At 39.8% G+C, this 23,722-nt stretch overlaps 2 protein-coding genes across 3 annotated transcripts; one reads left to right on the top strand and one right to left on the bottom strand.

Annotated features, from left to right (window-relative positions):
- Positions 1-602: 602 nt before the first annotated feature.
- SFR1 (SWI5 dependent homologous recombination repair protein 1) lies at positions 603-4,166 on the bottom strand. Of its 2 annotated transcripts, XM_003994389.5 has the most exons (4): positions 4,024-4,166; positions 3,314-3,435; positions 2,298-2,708; positions 603-1,249 (listed from the first exon to the last, which is right to left on the bottom strand). In XM_003994389.5, exons 2-4 carry the CDS (start codon positions 3,407-3,409, stop codon positions 1,058-1,060), a joined length of 699 nt encoding a protein of 232 aa, XP_003994438.2. In that variant the 5' UTR covers positions 3,410-3,435; positions 4,024-4,166; the 3' UTR covers positions 603-1,057. The 2 variants fall into 2 exon arrangements, with proteins under 2 accessions (XP_003994438.2, XP_011285845.2); XM_011287543.4 differs by lacking the exon at positions 3,314-3,435.
- LOC109492673 lies at positions 3,847-23,388 on the top strand. Its single transcript, XM_045039983.1, has 5 exons — positions 3,847-3,871; positions 3,951-4,637; positions 5,305-5,363; positions 17,310-17,378; positions 22,717-23,388. Exons 1-5 carry the CDS (start codon positions 3,847-3,849, stop codon positions 22,864-22,866), a joined length of 990 nt encoding a protein of 329 aa, XP_044895918.1. The 3' UTR covers positions 22,867-23,388.
- Positions 23,389-23,722: the final 334 nt, after the last annotated feature.

Below are 23,722 nucleotides of genomic sequence, written 5' to 3'. Positions count from 1 at the left end.
TGGGTCAAAAATGGGTACACTTTGGGGCACCTGGGTGGTTCAGTCGATTAAGAATCCGACTTCAGCTCAGGTCATGATCTCACGGTCCATGGCTCAGAGCCTGGAGCCTGCTTAGGATTCTGTGTCTCCCTCTCTATCTGTCCCTCCCCTGCTCATGCTCTGTCTCTCTGTCTCTCTCAAAAATAAACATTAAAAACAATTTAAAAAACATGGGACTACACTTGGAGGAGGAAGGGCTTCGGGGTATTGGCTATTTACCTACTAGTAGGGAAGTACTTTCTTTCAAGATGTTTTTAACTAAGTAAAGCTGTTTTAGCCCTTAAAAGGACCTAAAAGCAGAAATCCAGAAGGCCCTCAGGAAGGACCGGAAGTTAGAACCAACAAGCCACTGATCTACAGAGCTCTCTCTCCATCTATCATCTCTGCCTTTCTTAGTAAGATCACACACTATCCTTAGTATGCTAGCTTTTCTGCTTCCAAGTTTACCTACAACATCTTCAGCCACAAAAAAAAAGGATATGTTGTTTTGCCAGAGACAGCCATTTCACTAAATGACATGAAGAATACAAAAAGCAAATTTGAAGACAGGGACGAATATAATATTTGGATATATGAACAAGTTTAATTACCTGCTATACCATCCAGATAGAAATATGTGGCAAATAGATGGAAACAAGGTTCATAAACTTAGGACACAGACAGGCATTTTTAGACCACGTTAGGTTTAGACATTCACCAGACTGAACTATTTTTTAACATTTAAAATAAAACTTTTTTATCCAACAAAACAATGTATTAAAATTGACTTCCAGAAATGCCCAGATTATTTTTTAAACATGATTTAATTTTTTTTTACATTTCTTTAAATGTCAAGTTATCTTTGGAAAATTTATCCAAAATAAATTGATTAAAATAACCAAAATAAATTGCTCTAAATGGATATTCATCAAGATACCTTTCTCTAAGCCCTTATGTTTCTACCTTCCCTTTAAATTGAATGTATGAAGTATCTTTTAAGTGGGAATTCTCAAAAATATTCTGGAGAAAAAATTATGAATTAAACACCCATAAATTCTTCTTCATTTCTGTTATAGTGTAGCAATTTATCATCTAACCCACAGTGGTCTATCAACTGAGTCAGGCTGAGTTTCTTGTTCTCCTCGCACAGAGCCGACTGCAACTCGTAAAGCAATAGCTGGCTACAGCTTCTCCATTTCCGTATTAACAACTGCAACTGAGACAGGTCATTCTGAAATAGGAAAAAAAATAAATAAATAAAGATATGTCAATAGCTAGATACTTTAACATTTTAACGTACTTTTTTAACATACTTAATGAAAGTTGTTAAATTAGTCGACTGAGTAGGTTTAAGGGGTAACATACTTGGTCAGGATTGGGACTTCTACTCAAGCAAAAGTAGGATGGTTTTAAGTAGAATGGTTACAATGACAACTCAGGTTGAGTTCCATTTTGCTCGGTCCAAGCTCTAGACCATCCTTACCCTCAGGGACAAATCAAATCATGAAGTAGGACCAAACTATGTAGAGAAGCAACAATATAGGTTAACAAAACAAAACAAAACCTTTATTACAGCTGTACTTTAAAAAAAATGAAAATATTCAACTTAATATAAATATAAATTAAAACCCAAGTAGTTATATTTAGTAAAATCCTAAAAATTCAAGACAGCAAATAAGACACACTATCCTACCACTTACTCCACATTGCCGGGGAAGGAGGAGGAACTACGTACGTACCTGGGAGTGATCCAGGTAAGTAAAGGTTATCTTCTTCCAAGTGCCCAACTTCTATGGAATTCAACCTATCTGGGCTGAAGTCTAAAATCTAATTTATATTTGTTGTTTTTAGCAAACAAAATACCTGGAGCATTTTAACAATTTGGAAGAACACAAGATTATTACTAAAAATACTTTTTATTGTACTCTGTGGCCCAATTTTAGCTTTTATAATCATTCACTGGCAGCTGTCACTTCTGTTGTCGTTGTACTTGCATCTATCTTTTGGTATTAATACTTCCTACAGGCTGGAAACTAGAGAGAAAAGCTTCTACTACGTATTAAATGAGAGCTGGCAATTTTTAGAGTTGTATCTGGTGTTGAGAGACCTACTCTCCTCTAAATCTATGACTAACATTTGGGTTACAGTTGTGGGAAGCCAGGTTTCTGGATATTTGGCTTACTACTCATTATGCTAAAATAAACTTTTCTCTTTGAAATTACTTATCATTTATCTAAAAATTAAAACAAAAAAAGAAATGGTTCTGAAATTATTCTCACCTTTGATCTATACATTTTAACCAGTTTTAGCCTCCGAAGAAGGTCTTCTTTCTCCTCAATCTGCTTCACCAATTTTGCTCTTTCTTCACTTAATCCTTGTTTGGGAAGATCCTCATTCACAAAGCCACTTTGGAGATCACTTCGTGACTCAGGGTCAAGTGACTGAGATTCACTTGCACTGATATTTTTGAAGGTATTTTTCAAATACGTACTTTCTTCAAATTCATTGTCTGTGTGTTTAAAATTTTCCTGAAATTCCAAACAGTTTTCTTCTGTCGAAGATGCTGGGTTCTTGGAAAAAGTTTGATCATTCCCTTCATTCTCTACTTTAAGACGTTTTACCACACTATCACAGGAATTAAATGAAGATCTTGTTTTCCTTAATCGTTCTCTAAGTGTTGCACTCATAGGCTGGAAAAAAGCACAAAACCTTAATCAAGAGAAACATTCTCATATAAGTAAATCAACTAGAAATAAATACCTTACAATAGGAGACACCACTAGATGGCTTTATATCTCCATATATCTAAAGTAACCATCACAAAATGTCTTTAATTCCTGCAAGCCCCATTAATTTCATTCTTTTCATTTTAGCAAAGTCAGCACCCTTCTAAAATAGTGTTGAGACACTTATCCCGTTCTTCACAAACATTTGTTCAGCAACTAGCACGTGCCTGACATTAATGAGTGCTTCTTAAGGAAAAGACCTAGATCCTGCCGCCAAAGACCTTCAGAATACTGCAGATTCAAACTTCCTCAATTTGGAATTTTGTAATAACCTGATCTGAAACTAAATGAAAATAATTGATTCAAGATGAAAATCTGAGGGGGGGGGGCAGGGAGTCAAACCCATTAGCTAAGAATAAAAACCTGAAACTGTTTAATAGTTACTAAAATACCTACTTCTTGACCTACACATTATGTAAATTAACAACCTCCAGTAAAATTAAACCCACTACTGGCCCAATGCCTAGACATAATGACTAGCTCCACTCAAAGAACTAAGATACTCGTACTTGTTTTCTTGAACTACTTGTACAGGGAGAGGGTGGATTGGCACAGTCCCGTGGAGTGCTAGGTGAAATCACAGCCGAGTAGGATGGGCTTTCCATCTTGAAAATGAAATCTTGGTTTACCTCTAAAAAAAAAAAAAAAAATGTAAATAAAATTAACCCACACCTTTATATACTCAGTTTTTGTAAAAGAACTTATTGTTGTACATGTAACAGCCACAAGTAGGCCAGTAACTATTTCACTTAGTTAGATTCATTCTTGGGCTTTCTACAGTTTTCCATTTACCTTCCTAAATAACTAAGACTACTAGTTTTTTTCGGGGCAAATTAACAAGCATCTCGTGTAAACACTCTCCGTCTTCAAATCTGCCATGTGGGGGCTGGGGAGAACAATCACCTTGGAATTCTCCAGGAATTCTTTAATTTCTTACACCACCTTTACCATGAAAGGAAATATAACTGAAATCTTGACTCGGAAAACATAATCAACCATGTCACACTACCTTAAACCCTAAAAAACTCTGTGACCAGAAACCATGCCTGAGGAACAGCAACACAAACGCAGATAAATACACGTCTGTGTCAAGTAGCAATTAAACCCTGAAAGGGAGTTAGCCTAAGTTTGTTTCCTCAAACAAAGGCATCAATTTTACTGGGGGCTGGGGACAGGAGTTTCTTCCTTCCTCCCACCACAGCAGAAAACCCACACTAACCCCGGAAAGATCTCAGGTCAGAGGATGGGTTGAGGAGGGGTTGAGAGGTCCCCTGACCGCGGAAAGGGAGTTCTACTCGACTCCACAACCGACGCCGAAGCAGCCCCGCTCTGCGACATTCGCTGCTGCCGGCACGCTACCTCCCTTCGCCTTCCCCCAGAGGAGAAAATGCGCGCCGCCGCGGCCGCAGCCGGTCCCGTCCCAGGGGCGGGGCCTCACGGGAGACGGAAGAGACGCGCGATTGGCCAGATTGACCGACGCGTTCAGTTTCGCGCGGTCTAGCGTCCAAGAAGGGTGGGACTGCGTGCGTGCGCGCGCGCGGCCACGAGCGCCCGTGAAGGGGTGGAGGCTGAGCTGGGCCTCGCGGAGCCGACAGAGACGCGTGATTGGCCCGGTCGGAGGACGCTCGCAGCTCTGCTCCGCCCAACGCCAAAGAACTGTGGCCTTGTGCGCGCGTGGCCGCGAGCCTCCGCAGGCGTCGGGGGCGGGCCCGGCTGAGCTTGGGAAGACTGACGGCTTCCGAGCGGGGGGGGGGGGGGGCGTGCTTCTTTCCCGGGCGTCCTGTCCCTCCTCTTTCCTGGCCTCGCCTTCTTTTCCAGCTTCCTGGTTTTTTGGTGTGTGAAGTATGTCTCAGCGTCCCCCCAACACCGTCCCCCCCCCCCATTTTCCTGCTTCTCGATGGTGTCCGCCCTCGCTCACCACAGCAATGGTCCTTCCTCAGACGGGGCGGGAGGAAAAGCCGCAGAGCCGGCTGTGGTTTAAATTCAAGGCTGTAAAAGCCCTCCTGAGGCAGAGACCACAAAAGACCAGCGCTGGGTTACGCGCCCGGTTGAGAACCAAACATGTTAGAAATCTCTCCAAGAGGCCCGGCGGATGCAGTTAAGCTAATTTCCAGCCTTTGCTGCCGCCAACGGCGGTTCTATCATAGGTTTTCTACTGAAAACCTCAAATTTTAAATTCTTTAGCTTGGCTTCCAGTCTAGTCAAATCTGTGAGAATGTAGCCCCTTTGGGCTATGCGGGAAGCAGACCAATCACTAAGTAAGTTTGTGTTGGTCCAGAATTCAGATGTTTTGAGGCAGGGATGGCCCTTGCTGAACACTGGGCAGCGCATTCCTCTAAAATAACACTCAGGGGCGCCTGGGTGGCTGGGGTTGGTTAAGCATCTGGCTTTGGCTCAGGTCATGATTTCCCAGTTCGTGAGTTCGAGCCGCGTGTCCGGCTGTCAGCGTTTCCAATCTCTCTCTCAAGATAAATAAAAAATTAAAATAACCTTCCTGCAGGTGCCTGCCTGGCTCAGTGGGAAGAGCGCGGGACTCTCGGGACTCTTGATCTCGGGCTGGTGAGTTTGAGCCCCACGTTGGGCACAAAGGTTACTATTAAAAAATAAAACATTAAAAAAATAACCCTTACTTCCTGGTGGTGGTGTTCTGTTGCTGTGCAACAGCAAAGTTAAATAAATTGGGTGGAGCACTGGGTTTGGGGAAAGACAATTAGTAATTTCTGAGTCACATGGAAGTTGGGAACTTTCAAGGAGCTAGTGTTTTCAACCCTGATGAACGGCCATTGTGAATGTTGACACTGTCTCTCTTTACAAATGTCTAATAATGGCTTACAAGTAGCCAGGACCCCAAGGAATTAACTGAGTCCTAAGCGGTCAAGTATAGAACCTGAAGACAACCCAGTGCAGTGATTAAGGATATAAACCTTGGAGGCAAATTGCCTAGGTTCAAATCCTGAGATTGTTTTATATGCTTGGTAAGGTAGTGTCTCTGTGCCTTGGCTTCCTTATCTGTAAAATAGGCATAATAGCACCGCCCTCCTAGGGACTGGAGAATTAAATGAGAATTCATGACAGGGGAAGCACTCAATAGTTGTGATTTTATTTTTTTTTCTTTTTTTTTTTTTTCAACGTTTATTTATTTTTGGGACAGAGAGAGACAGAGCATGAATGGGGGAGGGGCAGAGAGAGAGGGAGACACAGAATCGGAAGCAGGCTCCAGGCTCGGAGCCATCAGCCCAGAGCCTGACGCGGGGCTCGAACTCACGGAACGCGAGATCGTGACCTGGCTGAAGTCGGACGCTTAACCGACTGCGCCACCCAGGCGCCCCAATAGTTGTGATTTTATATATGCAACTGTAGTCACCATTCCCTCATATAAAGGTATGTGTCATAGGGGCGCCTGGGTGGCTCATTCGGTGAAGTGTCAGACTCTTGGTTTCTCACCCGGTTCGTAAGTTCAGGCCCCAGATCAGGCTCCTGGCCGACAGCAGAGGGCATGCTTTTTTAAAAAAAAATTTTTTTTTCAACGTTTTTTATTTATTTTTGGGACAGAGAGAGACAGAGCATGAATGGGGGAGGGGCAGAGAGAGAGGGAGACACAGAATCGGAAACAGGCTCCCGGCTCCGAGCCATCAGCCCAGAGCCTGACGCGGGGCTCGAACTCACGGACCGCGAGATCGTGACCTGAGCTGAAGTCAGACGCCTAACTGACTGCGCCACCCAGGCGCCCCCAGAGGGCCTGCTTTTGAGTCTCTCTCTCTCTCTCTCTCTCTCTCCCTCCCTCCCTCCCTCCCTCTTCCCCCTCCCTCCCTCTCCCCCTTCCCTCCCTCTCTCCCTCTCCCTCTGTGCCCCTCCCCCACTCATTCTCTCTCGCTCTCTTTCAAAATAAATACACTTAAAGGTATGCATCACATAATTCTTTCACCCTTTCACTTATCTCCCCAAAAGGTCAGATTTTTTATTTTATTTTATTTTTTTAATTTTTTTTTAACGTTTATTTATTTTTGAGACAGAGAGCAACAGAGCATGAACGGGGGAGGGGCAGAGAAAGAGGGAGACACAGAATCAGAAGCAGGCTCCAGGCTCTGAGCCATCAGCCCAGAGCCTGATGCGGGGCTCGAACTCACAGACCGCGAGATCGTGACCTGGCTGAAGTTGGACGCTCAACCGACTGAGCCACCCAGGCGGCCCTTAAATTTTTTTTAATGTTTATTTATTTTTGAGAGAGAGCAAGCGAGAGTGGAGGAGGGGCAGAGAGAGAGGGAGACACAGAATCTGAAACAGGCTCCCGGCTCTGAGCTGTCAGCACAGAGCCCGATGCGGGGCTCGAATTCATGGACCGCGAGATCAAGACCTGAGCCGAAGTCGGACGCTTAACCAACTGAGCCACCCAGGCGCCCCAAGGCCAGATTTTTTTTTGAAGATGCTGTCATCTATAAGATCCTACGTAATTTAAGCCAAAAATAGCAGAAAATGTGGTGCCTCCATATACAATTAATAATACAAATTCCACTTCTTCTAAATTTTTCAAAAACTATATAAATTAACCTCAAGGAAGTTACAAAATGAAAGGGAGAACTCATGATTTTCTGATACAGGTGTTATTCACCTCACCAAGCCACAGGTCTGTCTGTACATTTATTTCTCTCTTTACTCATCCATTGGCATCAGTTAACACTGAAAAAAGCAGAATGATTTGTCCTGACACTAGAAGCACAATGCAGACTCTGCATATTCTTTATACCTTGGGGCATAAGGTTGGGTTGTTTTTATGATTCTCTAAAATCAGCTGCTCCAAAATCCTTTTATCATGACAGCCTAAGCTCAGAGCTGCGTTTTTCCTGGCTGCGTAAAGGAAAACAACACCTTGCCTTGCAAATGTTCTGACTTGCTTATTATGTGAACTGGTATATTAAATGGGATTGTTTTGGCCAGATTTTCAAAGAACTTCAGGATAAGTGCTCAGGAAAACCTGTATTTCAGAAATGCGCATTTGTTGACCTACATCTCTGATCCATGTACTGTTAGAACTGAACGAGCTTCCCAGGGTTAAGTTTGGTATTTTACTTACTCTCGTGACATCCCCAAATAGAAACATACCTTCCATTTTCTTTTTTTTTTTTTTTTAATTTTTTTTCAACGTTTATTTATTTTTGGGACAGAGAGAGACAGAGCATGAACGGGGGAGGGGCAGAGAGAGAGGGAGACACAGAATCGGAAACAGGCTCCAGGCTCTGAGCCATCAGCCCAGAGCCTGACGCGGGGCTCGAACTCACGGACCGCGAGATCGTGACCTGGCTGAAGTTGGACGCTTAACCGACAGCGCCACCCAGGCGCCCCTTAACATACCTTCCATTTTCAACTTTGTGTAGAGGGTCTAGAATATAGCCCCTCATAGTTTTCATTATACCTTTACATAAGGCCTAGCAAACACTTCCGTGTCTTTAGGAGCCCGAAATCTATTGGCTCCTAAGGGGTTTGTTGTTTGTGACACAGGACATTGTATGTTACTTGAAACTTTTCAGGCTGGGAAAAATACAGCCCTAGAGAGCCAGAAGGCAAGGACTCCTACCTGACTCTACCGTAGAGAATAATTTGAACAATAGAATTCAATGATAATAGTAATTAATACTAACCTAAGGCACTATGTTTCTCTGTGTGGTTTTAAATTTCTCCAATACCCAAGGCTACTGTTAGCTACTTTATTATTCATCAGGGAGTGGTAAAATGCTCCTTCCAGTTCTTGTCTGTGATTATTGTCAGTGGGATGATGACATAGGCCTAAAAATCTTTATGAGGGTTTTTTATTCATTTTTTAATAGCAAGAAGAAAATAGTCTCCCTTTCTCCACATAAACACACACACACACGCACACACACGTACACACACATACACACACACGTTTAAGCCACAATTTAAAATTTCATTTTCTGGATTTATTTTTTAAATTCTTGGCTGTAGCATTATTTTAAAAATCTTAACAGGGTGAGCTAAATTCCATTCCACTGACTTTTGTGTATTAACACAATTTTTTATATCATGCAGATATAGCTAGTGTCCATAGATATTTTTTTAACAATGAAAAATATACATTTTTAAAACCAGGATTAAAATCCATTTGGGTGAGGTATTGTGTAAAATCCACATGATTAAATTGATTTATATTGTGCATTAGGGCAGGTTAAACAAAATTTAATATACATTTGTAACACTCAGATAAAGTCTACTAAATTCTCTTAACTAGCTTTCAGTATTTCTTCTGACATTCGTATATAAGTAGAAAATCTTCAAAAACTCTCCTGTATGTTTCTCTTGCCATGAATTTGATTCTCATAGATTTATCCATGGTAAAGATGTGTTTTAGTGCTCTGTTATCTTACAAATTTCCCTTTGCGTAACTGACAAACTATTTCTATTTCTTTTCTCTATTACTGAAAGATCTCATGTGGAATTCTATAATGTGTAATTGATGGACTTTTTAAAAAAAATTTGTAACGTTCATTTGTTTTGAGAGAGAGACAGAGTGTGATCGGGGAGGGGCAGAGAGAGAGGGAGACAGAATCTGAAGTAGGTTCCAGGCTCTGAGCTGTCAGCACAGAGCCCAACGTGGGGCTCAAACTCACAAACCACGAGATCATGACCTGAGCCGAAGTTGCGTGCTTAACCAACTGAGCTACCCAGGTGCCCCAAACCGATTTTTTTTTCACCCTCAAGATGAAAGAGCCCTTGACTTAGCTAGCTATTAGGCATGCCCGAGAGGTTGCCTTACTGAGTAGGATGGCTACTTAGAGCAGGAAAATATGGGGAGGGTCAATACCATTAGTGGATAAAAACTTGTCCACTGCAAGACTAGAAAACTCATCTGGTAACTAATATTGAGGGTAGGATACTGAACAAGAACCTTACAGAGCTCCTTTCACCTGAAGTTCCTGTCTTATTTTATTAGATCTGGCATTTTGTCAAGTTCGTTAGAGACTAGAGAAGCAAGAGTGTCTGTGATTCACTGTTGTTACTGGGGTGTGTTCTCTTGGAGAAGAATAGGGTGATTCAGGTTAGATTAATAATGGTGAGGAAGGGGGTAGATAGTGTGTGGGTGGGAGGGTCGTGGCAGAGGAGTTAAGACTGTGGAAAGGTAGTGGTAATAAAAGTATAGCTAAAAGCCACATTTTTTTCTCAGATCCTTTATTAACTCAAATGTTACTGCTGCATTCATTTCGAGGAAAAAAGGCATTAGATGTCAGCAAATCCTTAAGCAACAGAACATGTCTTATAATCATCCTTAACTACCTGAAGTTTGAGAGATAACAACTCCCAAGATAATTTCACAGTATTGAAGTCTGTTTGAAGTGCTGGCAAAGAAGTCAATGCATTTTGCTATCCTTGCTTCTCGGTAGTTTCAGTCTTTTTATATTAAAAGCTTTTATATTAAAAGCTTTCTTCTTGATGATATTTTTTAGATGGAGAAGCAAGACTGTCTAATTGTACCAGGAAAATAAGGAGTTAAGAGATCATTCTACCATGTTCTAGGATGCTATTGATTTTTTTTTTTCATCTGCTCTTCTAACCCCTTGGCAAACTTTGATGATACATATAGTAGTAGAGAAAATCTGTGAGTCAGCCTACAACCAGGAATGTTCTAGTCCAATTCATGATCTGAAAGCTAGTTTGAAACTTCATCCCTTTCCCACCATTCCCACCTTTCCCACCATTCCCACCTTTCCCACCATTCCCAAAGGCCTTAGATTTTCATCATGGGCCTTATGAGCAGTACCAAACTCATTGAATGCAGAGCACCTGACACAGAGGTCTAAATCCCCAGGGAGGATCCACTGGAAAGACATTATCAAAGATGGGGGAGGTAGCTTGAGCAAAGGCACCTCTTCCTTGATTCTCTCTCTTCCACCTCCAAGACATCCTCATGCCTGTGTCCCCCAAGCCATACCTAACTTGTCAGTGACATCAGCATTACCCAGATCTCCACTCTGTCACACCTCTGTGGCCACCAAAAAATAATGCGTGAAACTTGATGATGATGATGGTGACCCTTACCTGGCAAATGGTACCACCATTTTTTAATAGTGAAAATACGTGTTTCTCATGAATAGGATCTTGGAAAAGAAGCAACAAATATAGCTACATTAATCCTGACCTGATCCTCCAAGACTCCACCCATCTATTTAAACTTCATTAACCCAAAATTAAGACAATAGTTTTCCTTCAACAATGAGCACCTTTAACTCAAACTCTTGCCAAACCTCCCACCTCCCCAAGTTTTCCCCTTATGTGCCACTCTAGTTAGTACTATCACAGCTTTCAAGTACCTACACCATCTCAGTTATTTTTCCCTTTTCAATGTAAGTGACTGGCTCTGAGTCAAATTATCCTTTTCTTAGAGCCATTTACAAACTTTTCCTTTATCTTTTTTTTTTAATCAAGAGAATGTTACTCAACTGTTTTCCAGTAGTCCATAGTACATGGAAATGATGGCTTAGTTTGCACTGTTTACTCTCTTCCTTACACTGTGTTGTAACTTGTGAATCTATGCCTTTCTGTGAGTGCTGGATATTGAAAACTCAACCTCTATGTTACCAAAGGTCTACTGTGAGTAGAATTCATACCAAATACACAGATAACACTGACCAGCAGACACGGTCTTCTTAGACTTTTGAAAGCCCGTCATTTGGCAGATAGCATATCATGATACCAAAGAACACAGGCTGGGTTTTGGAAAGTAGGCAACTAATCACGTCCACATTTGTTAAGCAAATTCCTATGAGACTATGAATTATAAGCTGCCCATAGGATTTTTAAAAAACAAAAAAGCATTACTATAGGTTGCCATTTTCTGAAATGCTTTCCTAGCATAACTCTGGGCCGTTGAAATAGGGCATTTTAAACCTGCACGTACAAGTTTAAGATTTTTGTAAAACTGCCAAATCTTTAATATAACAATAATTAACATAAAGCTTGTGCAATTAAGCTGCCCCAAAAGGAATGAGTTTGAATCTTTGGCAAGATGTTCCTCTTTTTTAAAAAGCAGCTTTACCAGTACATATTATCTTCACTCAGAGCTGTTTCCCTTAGTTTTGTAGGTATGTGAAGCTGACTTTGTTTCATGCCAATAAGTGTCTATAGGGATAACAGTTTATTTTCATTCACTATTTTTCAGAATGAATCAATCCTGACCAAACCAATTTTATCCACCAATATAATCTGCTATGAATATTTTCATTTTTATAGTTTGAAAGAATCAGACTTGCTGATCCCCTTAACCTAATGAGAATTCTTCTGTGCTGAGAATGTGATTAAGCTCCCAAAAGAAACTCTACGAAGAGCATTCATTTCAGAAAAAGAAATCCACAGATATCAAACAGTAGATGTGGTAGGCCAGTACCTGAAGTGACTTGATTTTAGGGAGTGAAAATAGCATATTATTACAGATTTGAAAGACTACATCTTAAGATTATGGGAACTAATGGGAGTACAAATCTTCCTCTACTTATAATGGAGTTATATTCTGATAAACTCATCATAAAGTGAAAATATCGTTAAGTTGAAAATGCATTTAAACACCTAACCTACTGAACATGCTAGCAGCCTAGCCTATCTTAAATGTTCCAAAACACTTACATTAGCTTACAGTTGGGCAAGATCATCTATTTCATAAGTATTGGATATCTCATCTAATGTATTGAATACTGTACTGAATGAAAGGGAAAAACAGAATGGTCTTAAGTGTGTGGGTTGTTTCCCCTTGTGATCACATGGCTGACTGGGAGCTGTGGCTGCCTGCCGCTGCTTAGCATCAGGAGAGAGTAGAGATCACACTTCAAAATTCAAAGTACAGTTTCTATTGAATGCACATTACTTTTGCACCATCGTAAAGTTGAGAAATCTTAAGTTGAACCATCCTAAGTCTGTACTTACAAAGCTAAAACTGAACATTTGCATACTAATTACAGCTCTGAAGGCAAACCTTATAAACCCATCAATAACTGCTCAAGCTAAGATTATAGGAAGCTTTCCCCAGTCACTATGTTCATAACTGAACTCGTGCTCAAGAGTTCAAAATTCAGCGCCAGGAATTCTGTAGGAGAAGAAAGAATGAGAGGGGAAAGGAGGAAGGGAGACATCTTCACTATATGTTTCTTGCTTTTAAGGAGAACAAAACCTGTGTTTTAAAACACTATTTTTAAAAAAAATTTTTTTTAACGTTTTTATTTATTTTGGGGACAGAGAGAGACAGAGCATGAACGGGGGAGGGGCAGAGAGAGAGGGAGACACAGAATCGGAAACAGGCTCCAGGCTCCGAGCCATCAGCCCAGAGCCCGACGCGGGGCTCGAACTCACGGACCGCGAGTTCAGCGACTGGCTGAAGTCGGACGCTTAACCGACTGCGCCACCCAGGCGCCCCAAAACACTATTTTTTGTAACATTACTGATTACTAGGCTTGTGTATACCATACTACAAGTTATTTTGCAGATTTAACCTGGGTTTTGAGGTCCACAGAGCTCAAACACCACGAAAACTGGGCACACTAGTGAGGATATATTCTGAGAAAATCATGATTTCTTCCTTAATGAGAAATGCGTACCTCACGTTCTTTAAGACCTTTGATACAATTGAATAAAAGGGGTTATAGAAGTTCAAGACTCCATGGTTAATGAAGATGTAAACATGCGTTATAGATATACCTACACTTTCTTACGATGGGTGCAATATCATAATAACAGGTTAGACCTGAGTATATCTTATAAATTAGATAAGCTGCATTTTATAGAAGGTAAAATTTTAACTGAATAAGGCTGTAAAGCCACAGACCTAACTTCATTTGTCTTTAGCATGCCAAACCTTCTCTTTGTTAAATTTTGTTGTTGTGTGCAGTGAATTGGGGATGAAATGGGCTGTGGTCACAAATTGGGAAGGTGAGGTTTCTTCAACATGGCATAATCATGGGTTGTCAGTTCAAATTGGAGAAAATGGGAAAGTCATTTGGGATTTTTGTGTGAATACAAGTTTCGGTAAGCACAATGATACACATTGACATTTACAACGGCTTTTCTCAGATTCATTCATCCTGCTGGAAATATGACGCAGCAGGAGATTCCATACAAATGGAATCAGAGCAGCAGAGTTCTTTACGGACCCTGCTACTAACAACATACTATGTGACTTTGGCAGATTCAGTGAAATCTTATGGTTTCAGTTTTCTCATCTATGAATTGTAGAGAGAAGAGTGATCTTTTCTAGCTCTGAGTTTTTCTAATTACAGTTTGGGCACATTTTGGTTCGCCTGAGATTACCAGTTTCCACCATTACTTAGTTCATAGACAGTTAAAGTTACATATAAAATTCCCTGTAGAAACAACCATTAATATGGCGCTATGGAAGATGTTCTAGGTGCTAAAGATAGAAAAGTAAACACATTTTTTTTAGGAGTTAACAAAGAAAATTGGACATTTCAGTGTTTATCACATAGATTCAATCAGTATGAGCCCTGGGAAAATTTGTCACAGGGAGGATTTTTTTTCTTCAATGACCTTTCCTTCCTCCCAGCAGCCTTCCCATATCATTAAAATCCCAGTCTCCCAAGCCCTGCACTTCAGGCTAGCTCCCACTACCTGCCACTTGCCGCCACAGGACACACTCCTGGTTACTCTGCTTTTACTGTCATCTTCTGGAATTCATGCCCTTACTTTGATTAACGTTTGATGCTTACCAGAGGTGCTCAATAAATAAATTTAATGATAAATGATTAATCAGTAGCTCAAAAGGTGAAAATCCCAAACAAAGTAAAAAAAGAGAGTTGTAGTGTGGCAATCTAATATAGTAAGGGATGGGGATGGGAGAATATTAACAGCAGGCAGAATTGTCACTGTGCCCTTTAAATTACTGATGGAGGCTGGTTACCAGAAAGACCAAGCCATGATTAGAAGCTTGGAATTCTCAGGCACCTCCCTCTCCCCCAACGACTTCTCTTGAGGGGAGAGGGGCTAAAAGCTGAGTTAATAATTGATCATGTCTATGTGAGGAAGCCTCCATAAAATCCCAACAGTATTGGGTTCGAAGAGCTTCCAGGTTGGTGAACACATCCAAGTACCAGGAGGGTGACATATCCCAGTTCTACAGGGACAGAAGCTCCTGTGCTCAGGACCCTCCCAGACCTCACCCAATGCATCTCTTAGTCTGGCTGTTCATCTGCATCCCTTATCATGTCCTTTAATAAACTGGTAAACACAAGTAAGTGTTTCCCTGAGTTCTGAGAGCTGCTGTAGCAAATAATTGAATCCAAGGGGTAGGAGGTCACAGGAACCTCTACTTTGTAGCCAAGTTGGACAGAGGTTTGGGTAACCTGGGAACCTACAACTTATGACTGGCATCTGTAGTAGGAAACAGTCTCGTGAAATTGAGCCTTTCACTTGTGAGATCTGATGCTATTTCCAGGCAGATAGTATCAGAATTGAGTTAAATTGTAGGACCCAGCTGGTGTCACAGAGAATTGCTTAGTGTGGGAAACAAAACCTTGCATTTGGTGACCAGAGGTGTCAGAAGTGTTGCAAGCACAGTAAAGGAGACGCACAGGAGGCAAGATTGCATTTTTTTAACATCCATATTATCTAGCAATTCCACTTCTTGGTATATACCCCAAAGAATTGAAAGCAGAGAGTCAAACAGATATTTATATACCAGCATATTTATATACCAACATTACTCACTACAACCAAAAGGTGGAAACAACCCAAACATCTATCAGCAGATGAATGGGTAAGCAAAATGTGGTTTCTGCATACAAATGGAATACTATCCAACCTTAAAATACAATGCTAAAGAAATAAGCCAGGCCAAATCGGTCACAACTTCCCAGCTTCATCCTCAACCACTTTGCAGCACACACCCTGCACACAGGCCTTCTCTAATCATGTACTTGAGTTGCCAAAACAGACCAGACTCCTCATCATCTTGCTTGGTCTTTCTGCCTGGAAGACACAGGGACAACATGTGCATGTGCATCTGTACAAATACACTTTGAGCAGCCTAATTCCTCCTCCCACCTCAAGACTAGGATCAAGGGTCAAAATCCCCAGCCTCTCTCACTTCCTTCCCAGTGGCCCATGTTCTTTTATTCCCCTCCCCATCCTCACCTTCTAGCTGGTTAATTGCCCTTCCTTTTTCACAGCACCCTGTAGCTGTGAAATAATACATATTTTTACCATGAGTTATTTGAGGGCAGGAACTGCATCTTTGATCTCTGTATCCCCGGCACCTGCATAAGACTGAGCAGATTTTTGGGGTTCAATTGGGAGATAAAGTGCTAAGGGCCCAGGGAAAGTGCTAAGGGAATTCTGAGAAGGTTGAGTCAAGGAAGGCTTCATAGGGAGAAATGGTATTCAAGCTATATTTCGTCTTCTTTACAAAAATCCTTAAAGAATCTTCCTTCTTGCTTTTCAGTCAACATTTTTTTTTACAACTAATTCTGTAAAATACATTCTATAAGTATAAAAACCTGATTACAGTGTACAGATAACACCTTGAGTAATAGAGTGATAGATTTATGATTGAGAAATTTTTTTCTGTTTTGTTGTTTTTTGACGGGGGGGAGGAGGAGAGGGAGAGAGTGAGAAAGAATCTTAAGCAGGCTCCACACCCAGTACAGAGCCTGATTCCGGGCTCTATCTCAGGACCATAAGATCATGACTGGAACCAAAATCAAGAGTTGGATGCTTAACCAACTAAGGCATCCTAGCGCCCCCAACTGAGTAATTTTTAAACACCTTATTGACAGACTTACAAAAATGGGTTATTATTTTCCACTCATTGCTGTATATTGGGTTATAAAAAATGAATCACAGTGTAAAAGAGTAGTTAAAAGAGTAGTTAAAAGAGTAGACAGTGGGGGCGCTGAGTGGTTTATTCAGTTAAGCATCCAATTTTGGTTCAAGTCATATCTCCCAGTTTGTGAGTTACAGCTCTGCTTTGGGTGCGCTCAAGCCCTGTTTCCAGTGAGTGTGAGCCCCCTGTGAGGTAAGCCCCACTTCTCTCTCTCTTTCTCTCTCTGCCCCTCACTCACTTGTGCCCTCTCTTTCTCACATACAAAAAAAAAAAAAGAGGAAGAAGAGGAAAAGGAGGAAGAAGAAGAGGAAGAGGAAGAAGAGGAAGGAGAGGAAGGAGGAGGAAGGAGGAGGAGGAAGAGGAGGAGAAGAGGAGACATTGGAGTCAGATATACCTGGATTTAAATCTCAACTCTGCCCTTATAAACTGATAGCAATGATAATCTCACCAAAAGTGTTTCTTTATATATCGAATGGGGTAATAATATCTACTCTATTAAATATGATGATACAGGTAAAGTTTAATATGGAACTTGCCAGATAGTAACTCTCTACATAGTGGTGGTGAAGGTGGTGGCGCTGGTGGTGATTACCTTAAAGCTGAGGATGGAGAAAAGTGGCAGGGAGGTACAAGATTGCTGCTTGATCATAGAACTTTTCTCATCTCTCATTTAGACAAGTTTTCTCAGATTGTTCTCCAGTAAAACAGTGGTGTCCTATGAGCTGGTTCAAGGTGTTTTACAGGTAAGATCAAAATTAGGGTGATCTTTTCTAAATTTGCAGAAAAAAATAAAATAAGAAATAGGACGTTTCCAATTATAATTTTTTTCTGTATACACTTCTTAAAACTTTTGTGTCTGCTAATGGATAACAGATAACAAATGAATAGGTAGCAAATGAATATTCAGAAGAAACATCAGTAAACTGATTTAAGTTTATTCAACATTCACCAACTACTTGTTTTATAAAAGGTTTTTTTGGGTTTTTTTGTGGGGGGGGGGGGAAGACTTTGGTCGTTTGTTAGTATTATAGCTCTTAGTTCGTATGACAAAGTGAAATATGGCTTTATTTCATTCTGTTCCACAAAAAGCACCATGTCATCCACATGCTTGACCACTTACAGAAGCATGTGGTCTGCTATTACCAGCATCCCATTGTCTGAAGCGTTAGTGTCCTGGGTTTTAAGGCACCCTTAAGACTTTACTGAAATATCCTTGGAGAACCTCACTGTTCATCTCCTAACCCCGTCTTATATTAGAGGAACACTGCCTTACAAATACAGAATTTTTAAAAAGCTGAAATCTTGGTTGCTGCATATTTCTGTTACTTGTGGCACATGCTATGAATGGATCAGTACTTCTGTATCTCCTAGAGTCACTCTATACGAAGATGCCCTAAAGAGTGAGTAAGAAGAAATGGGAAACAGAGGAAACATGTCCTGCTTTATCCCATGCTGTATGCTAGTCATCCCCAAGAAGAGAGAACCATGCTGTTCAGAGCTAATGATTGAACAAGGTAGCTGCTCAAACTTTGGGAAACACGAATGACTACATCTTGACTCATCTTCCTGTCAGAAATCCTGAGGCTCAGAGTAACTTATCGATTGTTTGTTTTTGATAAGTAGGTAAGTCTAGCACATTTCTGCGTGTTGACTGGCATGACCAGTCTGAGGACTTGAGGAACCCAATCTGCTATATAGTTTTGGGCAGTCCTCATCATATGGTGTGGCTCAGTGTTACTTTATGTTTACTCTGTTAAGTCTTCCATGTTAATTCAGAGGCATGGAAGAAAAGAGTTTGGAAATTTCATTATCTAGACCTAAGTAGAATGGTGTAAAGAACATGGCAAGAACTCTGAGACCCAAGTCTATGCTTCTCCGGATACTTCAAACTGCTGAAGGCCTGGATGAACACTTATGTTTGAGTCAATTTCACTTTTGCAAGTAATGCTTCACATTTAAGGACCATCACCATAAAAATTTTCATTATTTATATTTTTATTAATTGCTTATCTCAAGTGCCGACTTTATTGCTGTGAAGTGAATCTAAAAACCCTAATAAAAATTGGGAATAGTGATCTCTCTTCCTAAGGCTTCTGTATCCAGACCACAGTTGGATATATAGGAAAAGTTTAATGGTTGGCCTTTAGCCAACTAAATTTCTCAGTAATTTTAGAACCCTCTTGGAAGAATTTCCTGGAAAACTCTTATTGTAGGTATCTGAGCCGTGATATTGCTAAATATGCCACAAACATAGCCTTCAGTCCACAAAATAACAATATACTCTATCAACTTTGAGTTTAAGGAATTAGAATCTTACTATTTTTTTATTCCTATACAAAGAAATCAAATGAGGAAGGGTATAAGAAGAACAACCAAAATGGGTTTACTACAGGAGTACAGTGCTGTTTTAGCAGTTGATAATCAACACAGTTCACCATATTGGCCCTCCCAAAAAATTATATGCCCATCTAAATAGAGGGTTGGAGTGCCTGGGTGGCTCAGTTGGTTAAGCTTCCAACTCTTGATTTTGGCTCAGGCCATGATCTCACAGTTGTGGGATCAAACCCTGTGCACTGGGTGTGGAGCCTGTTTAAGACCCTGTCTGTACCTTTCTTTCTGCCCCTCCCCTGCTCATGCATGCTGTCTCTCTCTCTCTCTCTCTCTCTCTCTCTCTCTCTCTCTCTCTCACACACACACACACACACACACACACACACACACACACACAAAGTAGATGGTTAATAAAAAGCATTTGATAAAGTTCAACATTAATTCAGGCTAAATAAAAGCAAATGTTTAACAACTTATTTAATAAAGTATTTAATTTAAAAACTATAATGGTGAAAGGTTGAAAACTTTTCCTTTAAAATTAAGATAGCAAGGATGCTCACTCTTATCACTTATATTCATCGTACTGAATGATAATGTAATTCTTATTACAAAGTATAAGGCAAAAAAAAGATAGGACTGGAAAGGAGAAAACAAAACTCACTATTTGCAGATGATATGATTAACTATACAGAAAACCCAAAAGAATCTACAAATAAATTATTCTAAATAATATGAGAATATAGTGAGATGAAATACTACACTTAAAGTCAAAGTAGTAAAAAAAATCTATTAAACTTTTAATAGAAAATAAAATTTAAAAAAAAAACTTTTTCTAATAGCATCAAAAACATTAATACGTATGAAAGACATAAAACCTCTACACAAAGGGGCGCCTGGGTGGCTCAGTCAGTTAACTGTCTGACTTCGGCTCAGGTCATGATCGCACAGTTCATGGGGTTAAGCCCCGCGTCAGGCTCTGTGCTGACAGCTCAGAGCCTGGACCCTGCTTTGTATTCTGTGTCTCCCTCTCGCTCTGCTCCTCCCCCACTCATGCTCTGTCTCTCTCTCAAAAGTAAATAAACATTAAAAAAAAAAACCTCTACACAAAAAACTATGAAATGTATAGAGTATAAAATTAAGGGACATATAAACTCTGTTTATAAAACATATAAGCATATAAACTGTAAACGTTAAAACATATCAACTGTATGTTTATAAAGCACATAACCTATAAAATACATACAACTATACCACATTATTGTAAGAAATCATAGACCTAAATAAATGGAGGCATAGACAAGGCTCCTGAATTGGAAGACTACATTTTAAAGATGTTGATTTCCCTCAAATTGGTATATGGATTTTGTGCAATTTCAGTTTTTAAAAATTCTAGTTTGTATGAACATTTAAAAATGTTTGTATATATGTGTGTGTTTGGCAGGCTGATTCTGAAATTTAAATGAAAATGTAAAGGCCCAAGAACAGCCAAGAAGCATTGAAAAAAGAAAAAGAAGAATGACTTGTTCTCCTAGATATCTTGATTTATAGGCAGTGTCGAATTGGAGCAAGGAGAGATGAATAACAGGGAAATAGAGTCCAAAAAAATATGGATGTAGAAGAGACTTGATCTATGATAAAGACAGCACTAAAGAGAAATGGTAGAAAGAATGATCTTTTTAAGTAAAGAGTACTAGGTCAACTGGATAGCCATGTGGGAAAAAACTAAATTTGACCCCTAACTCCTACCATTCACAAAAATCAGTTCCAAATGTTAAAGGTTCAAAAATAACAATTTAGGATACTTAAAAGAGAGGATATCTTTATGACCTTGGGAAATAGAAAGGTTTCTTAGATAAGAGATAAAACACACTGATCATTAAGGAAAAAATTAAGTGTTCAGTTTATAAAACAAAATTTAAGACTGAAACAGATGCCACAGATTGGGAGAAGTTATTTCCAAAATATATAACTGATAATATCAAGGAAATTAATAAGAAAAAGACAAACAATCCCCATTTAGAAACACCCACCTACCTGGGTGGCTCAGTCAGTTAAGCATCTGACTTGATTTCAGCTCAAAGCTGTGGGATCAAACCCCCATGTCTGACTCTGTCCTGAGTGTGCAACCTGCTTAAGATTCTCTCCCTCTCTCTCTTCCTCTGTCTCTCCCCCAACTTGTGCACACATGTGCATACGTGCACGCATGATGTGCACACGTGTGCTCCCTCTCTCTCCCAAAAAATAAATAAAATAATTAAATAAAAACGGCCATGAAACTTGAACAGGCTCTTCACCAAAGGGTATATCCAAATGGCCAATAAATACACAAAAAGGTAGGAAACCTCATTAGTAATCAGGGAAATTAGAAATAAAGCCACAATAAGATACTACTGTAGACCCACCAAAATAGCAAAACTGAAAAAGCCTGACAATAGCAAGTGTTTGTGTGGATCTAGAACAACTGAAGCTCTTACACACTGCTAGTGGGAGTGTAAACTCCTGGGGAATATCTGGAATTAGGTACTAAAGTTAAAAGTGAACATACCCTGTCACCCAGTAAACACGTTCCTAGGTATAGATCCAGCAGGAATTTTGTGCACATGTTCACCAAAAGCATGTATAAGAATATCTGTAGCAGCATTTTTCAGGATAGTCAAAGTCTGAAGCATTTTAAATGTCAGTGTATAAATAACATGTAATATATTCATACAACAGAAAGCTGCACAGCAATAAAAATGAATTACACATGACAATGTGGATGGATCTCATAAACATAGTGTTGAGCAAAAGAAGTTATACACAAAAGATACATATCAAATAATTCCATTTTAATTTCAAAAATAGACAAAATTAGTTTGTGGTACTACAAGTTCCTGAAAAGTGGACTTGCTGCGGGCTGGCAATGAATGTTCTATTTGTTGCCCTAGATGGTGTATATTCACTTTGTGATTGTTCATTAAGCTTCTATATTTATAATTTGTGTACCTTTCTGTATGCGTGTTGTTTTTTTAAAGCCATGAAAACAAAAGACAAGCAGCCCATGAATCAATTGCTTTCCCTTCATGTTCCAAGATTTACTTCTTTCTTGAATTCAGAAGTTTTAAGGTAGCAACAGGCATTTCGACGTAGAAGCTACATTATACATACTTATTGAATTAAAAAATTATTTACTAATACTTTATTTTTTAGAACACTTTTTGGTTTACAGAAAGTACGGAGTTCCATACATGTCCTCACCTTCTCTCCTGACCAACCACAGTTTTTCTATTATTAGCATCTTACATCATTAGTGTGGTATCTTTGTTATAATTGTGAGCCAATATTGATACATTATCATTAACTAAAATCCATACTTTACATTAGGGCTCATTCTTCGTGATGTGCATTATATGGGTTTGGACGAATATGTAAAGACATGTATCCACCAATACAGTAGAATTTAGTTTACATTGGTATTTAGTTTAATTAGCTTGATACAGTTTCTATAATGATTATTCTTTCCCATTGCTGATTGATTTTTGCCTTCTTTATAACTATAGCTATTTCCCACGGAGGATGTAAGTTTCTTTTTATGTCGTTAGCCACGGGTTTAAGTTAAGTAACATCAAGTTAAGGATTTATGGCCAAGTACTGGGCAAAAGAAGTTGCTTCCTAGGCCTGAAATTTCAGAGATAGCCTACCTTGTATTTGTCTTTGGCAGTTAGAAGATATGTCAATATTCCAGTGAAATATTCTATTATAATGTTCCAGGGAGGACTTGCCTTGGGCCAACCACCTTCAGCCCCCACACTGAAGATCTCTGAGTCACGCTGTGAATCATCACAAGACTCAAGACAGGATGTGCAAGTTCTTACTCCTGGCACAGTCATCTCAAAAGGCTTGGTATACCTTAATATGTGAATATCGACCATATTCAGCCTGAAGACGGTCTGGACAGCAGATTTTTCCTCCACTCCTCCCCCCATTCCTCAGGGAAGCACCTCAGAAATGACTAACATCATGACAGGAAAGGTAGATAACTGTTCTCACCTGCCTTAGTTTACAAAGAAGCACGTAGTAGTGGTTTCTTATAAGTACTCGGGACTAATGGAGAAAATCTAATGACTGTACTTTGGTCATAGAGTGAACTTTGTTGGATGTGTAATCATGAGCACTGGATTAGAGATAAACCCACGTTTTAGTCGTTGAAAAGAACAACATACTGGGAGCATTGGTTATATATTAGAATAAGAGAAAGCAGATATATTTGGATATGTTCAAAAAGACCAACATGTCATATTAACACAATTCATAAATAGAACTAATGAAATCCAAAGTCAAGAATAACATCAGAGGCAGCTCAAAGTTGTCATGAGGCAAGATGAGCTTACCAACATTTAAACCAGGTTATATGAAAAATAAAACCATTGTTTTTTTTCTCCCTTTTTTATTGTTTCAAGTTTTCATTTAAATTACAGCATACAACATAATATGTTGGTTAACATACAGCATAATATTAGTTTCAGGAGTAGGATGTAGTGATTCATCACTACATACAATATCCAGTGCTCATCACAAGTGCCCTGCTTAATACCCATCACCCATTTGACACAACTGCCCCCCACCTTCCCTCCAGCAACCCTCAGTTTGTTCGCTATAGTTAAGAGTCTCTTTTATGGTTTGCTTCTCCCCACCAACCATGTTCATCTGTTTTGTTTCTTAAATTCCACATATGAGCGAAATCCTATAGTTTTTGTCTTTCTCCTACTGACTTCAC

This window comes from Felis catus, chromosome D2, assembly GCF_018350175.1.
Source record: "Felis catus isolate Fca126 chromosome D2, F.catus_Fca126_mat1.0, whole genome shotgun sequence".
NCBI classification, from domain to species: Eukaryota; Metazoa; Chordata; class Mammalia; order Carnivora; family Felidae; genus Felis; species Felis catus.
This window is presented reverse-complemented; position numbering and strand designations above follow the sequence as displayed.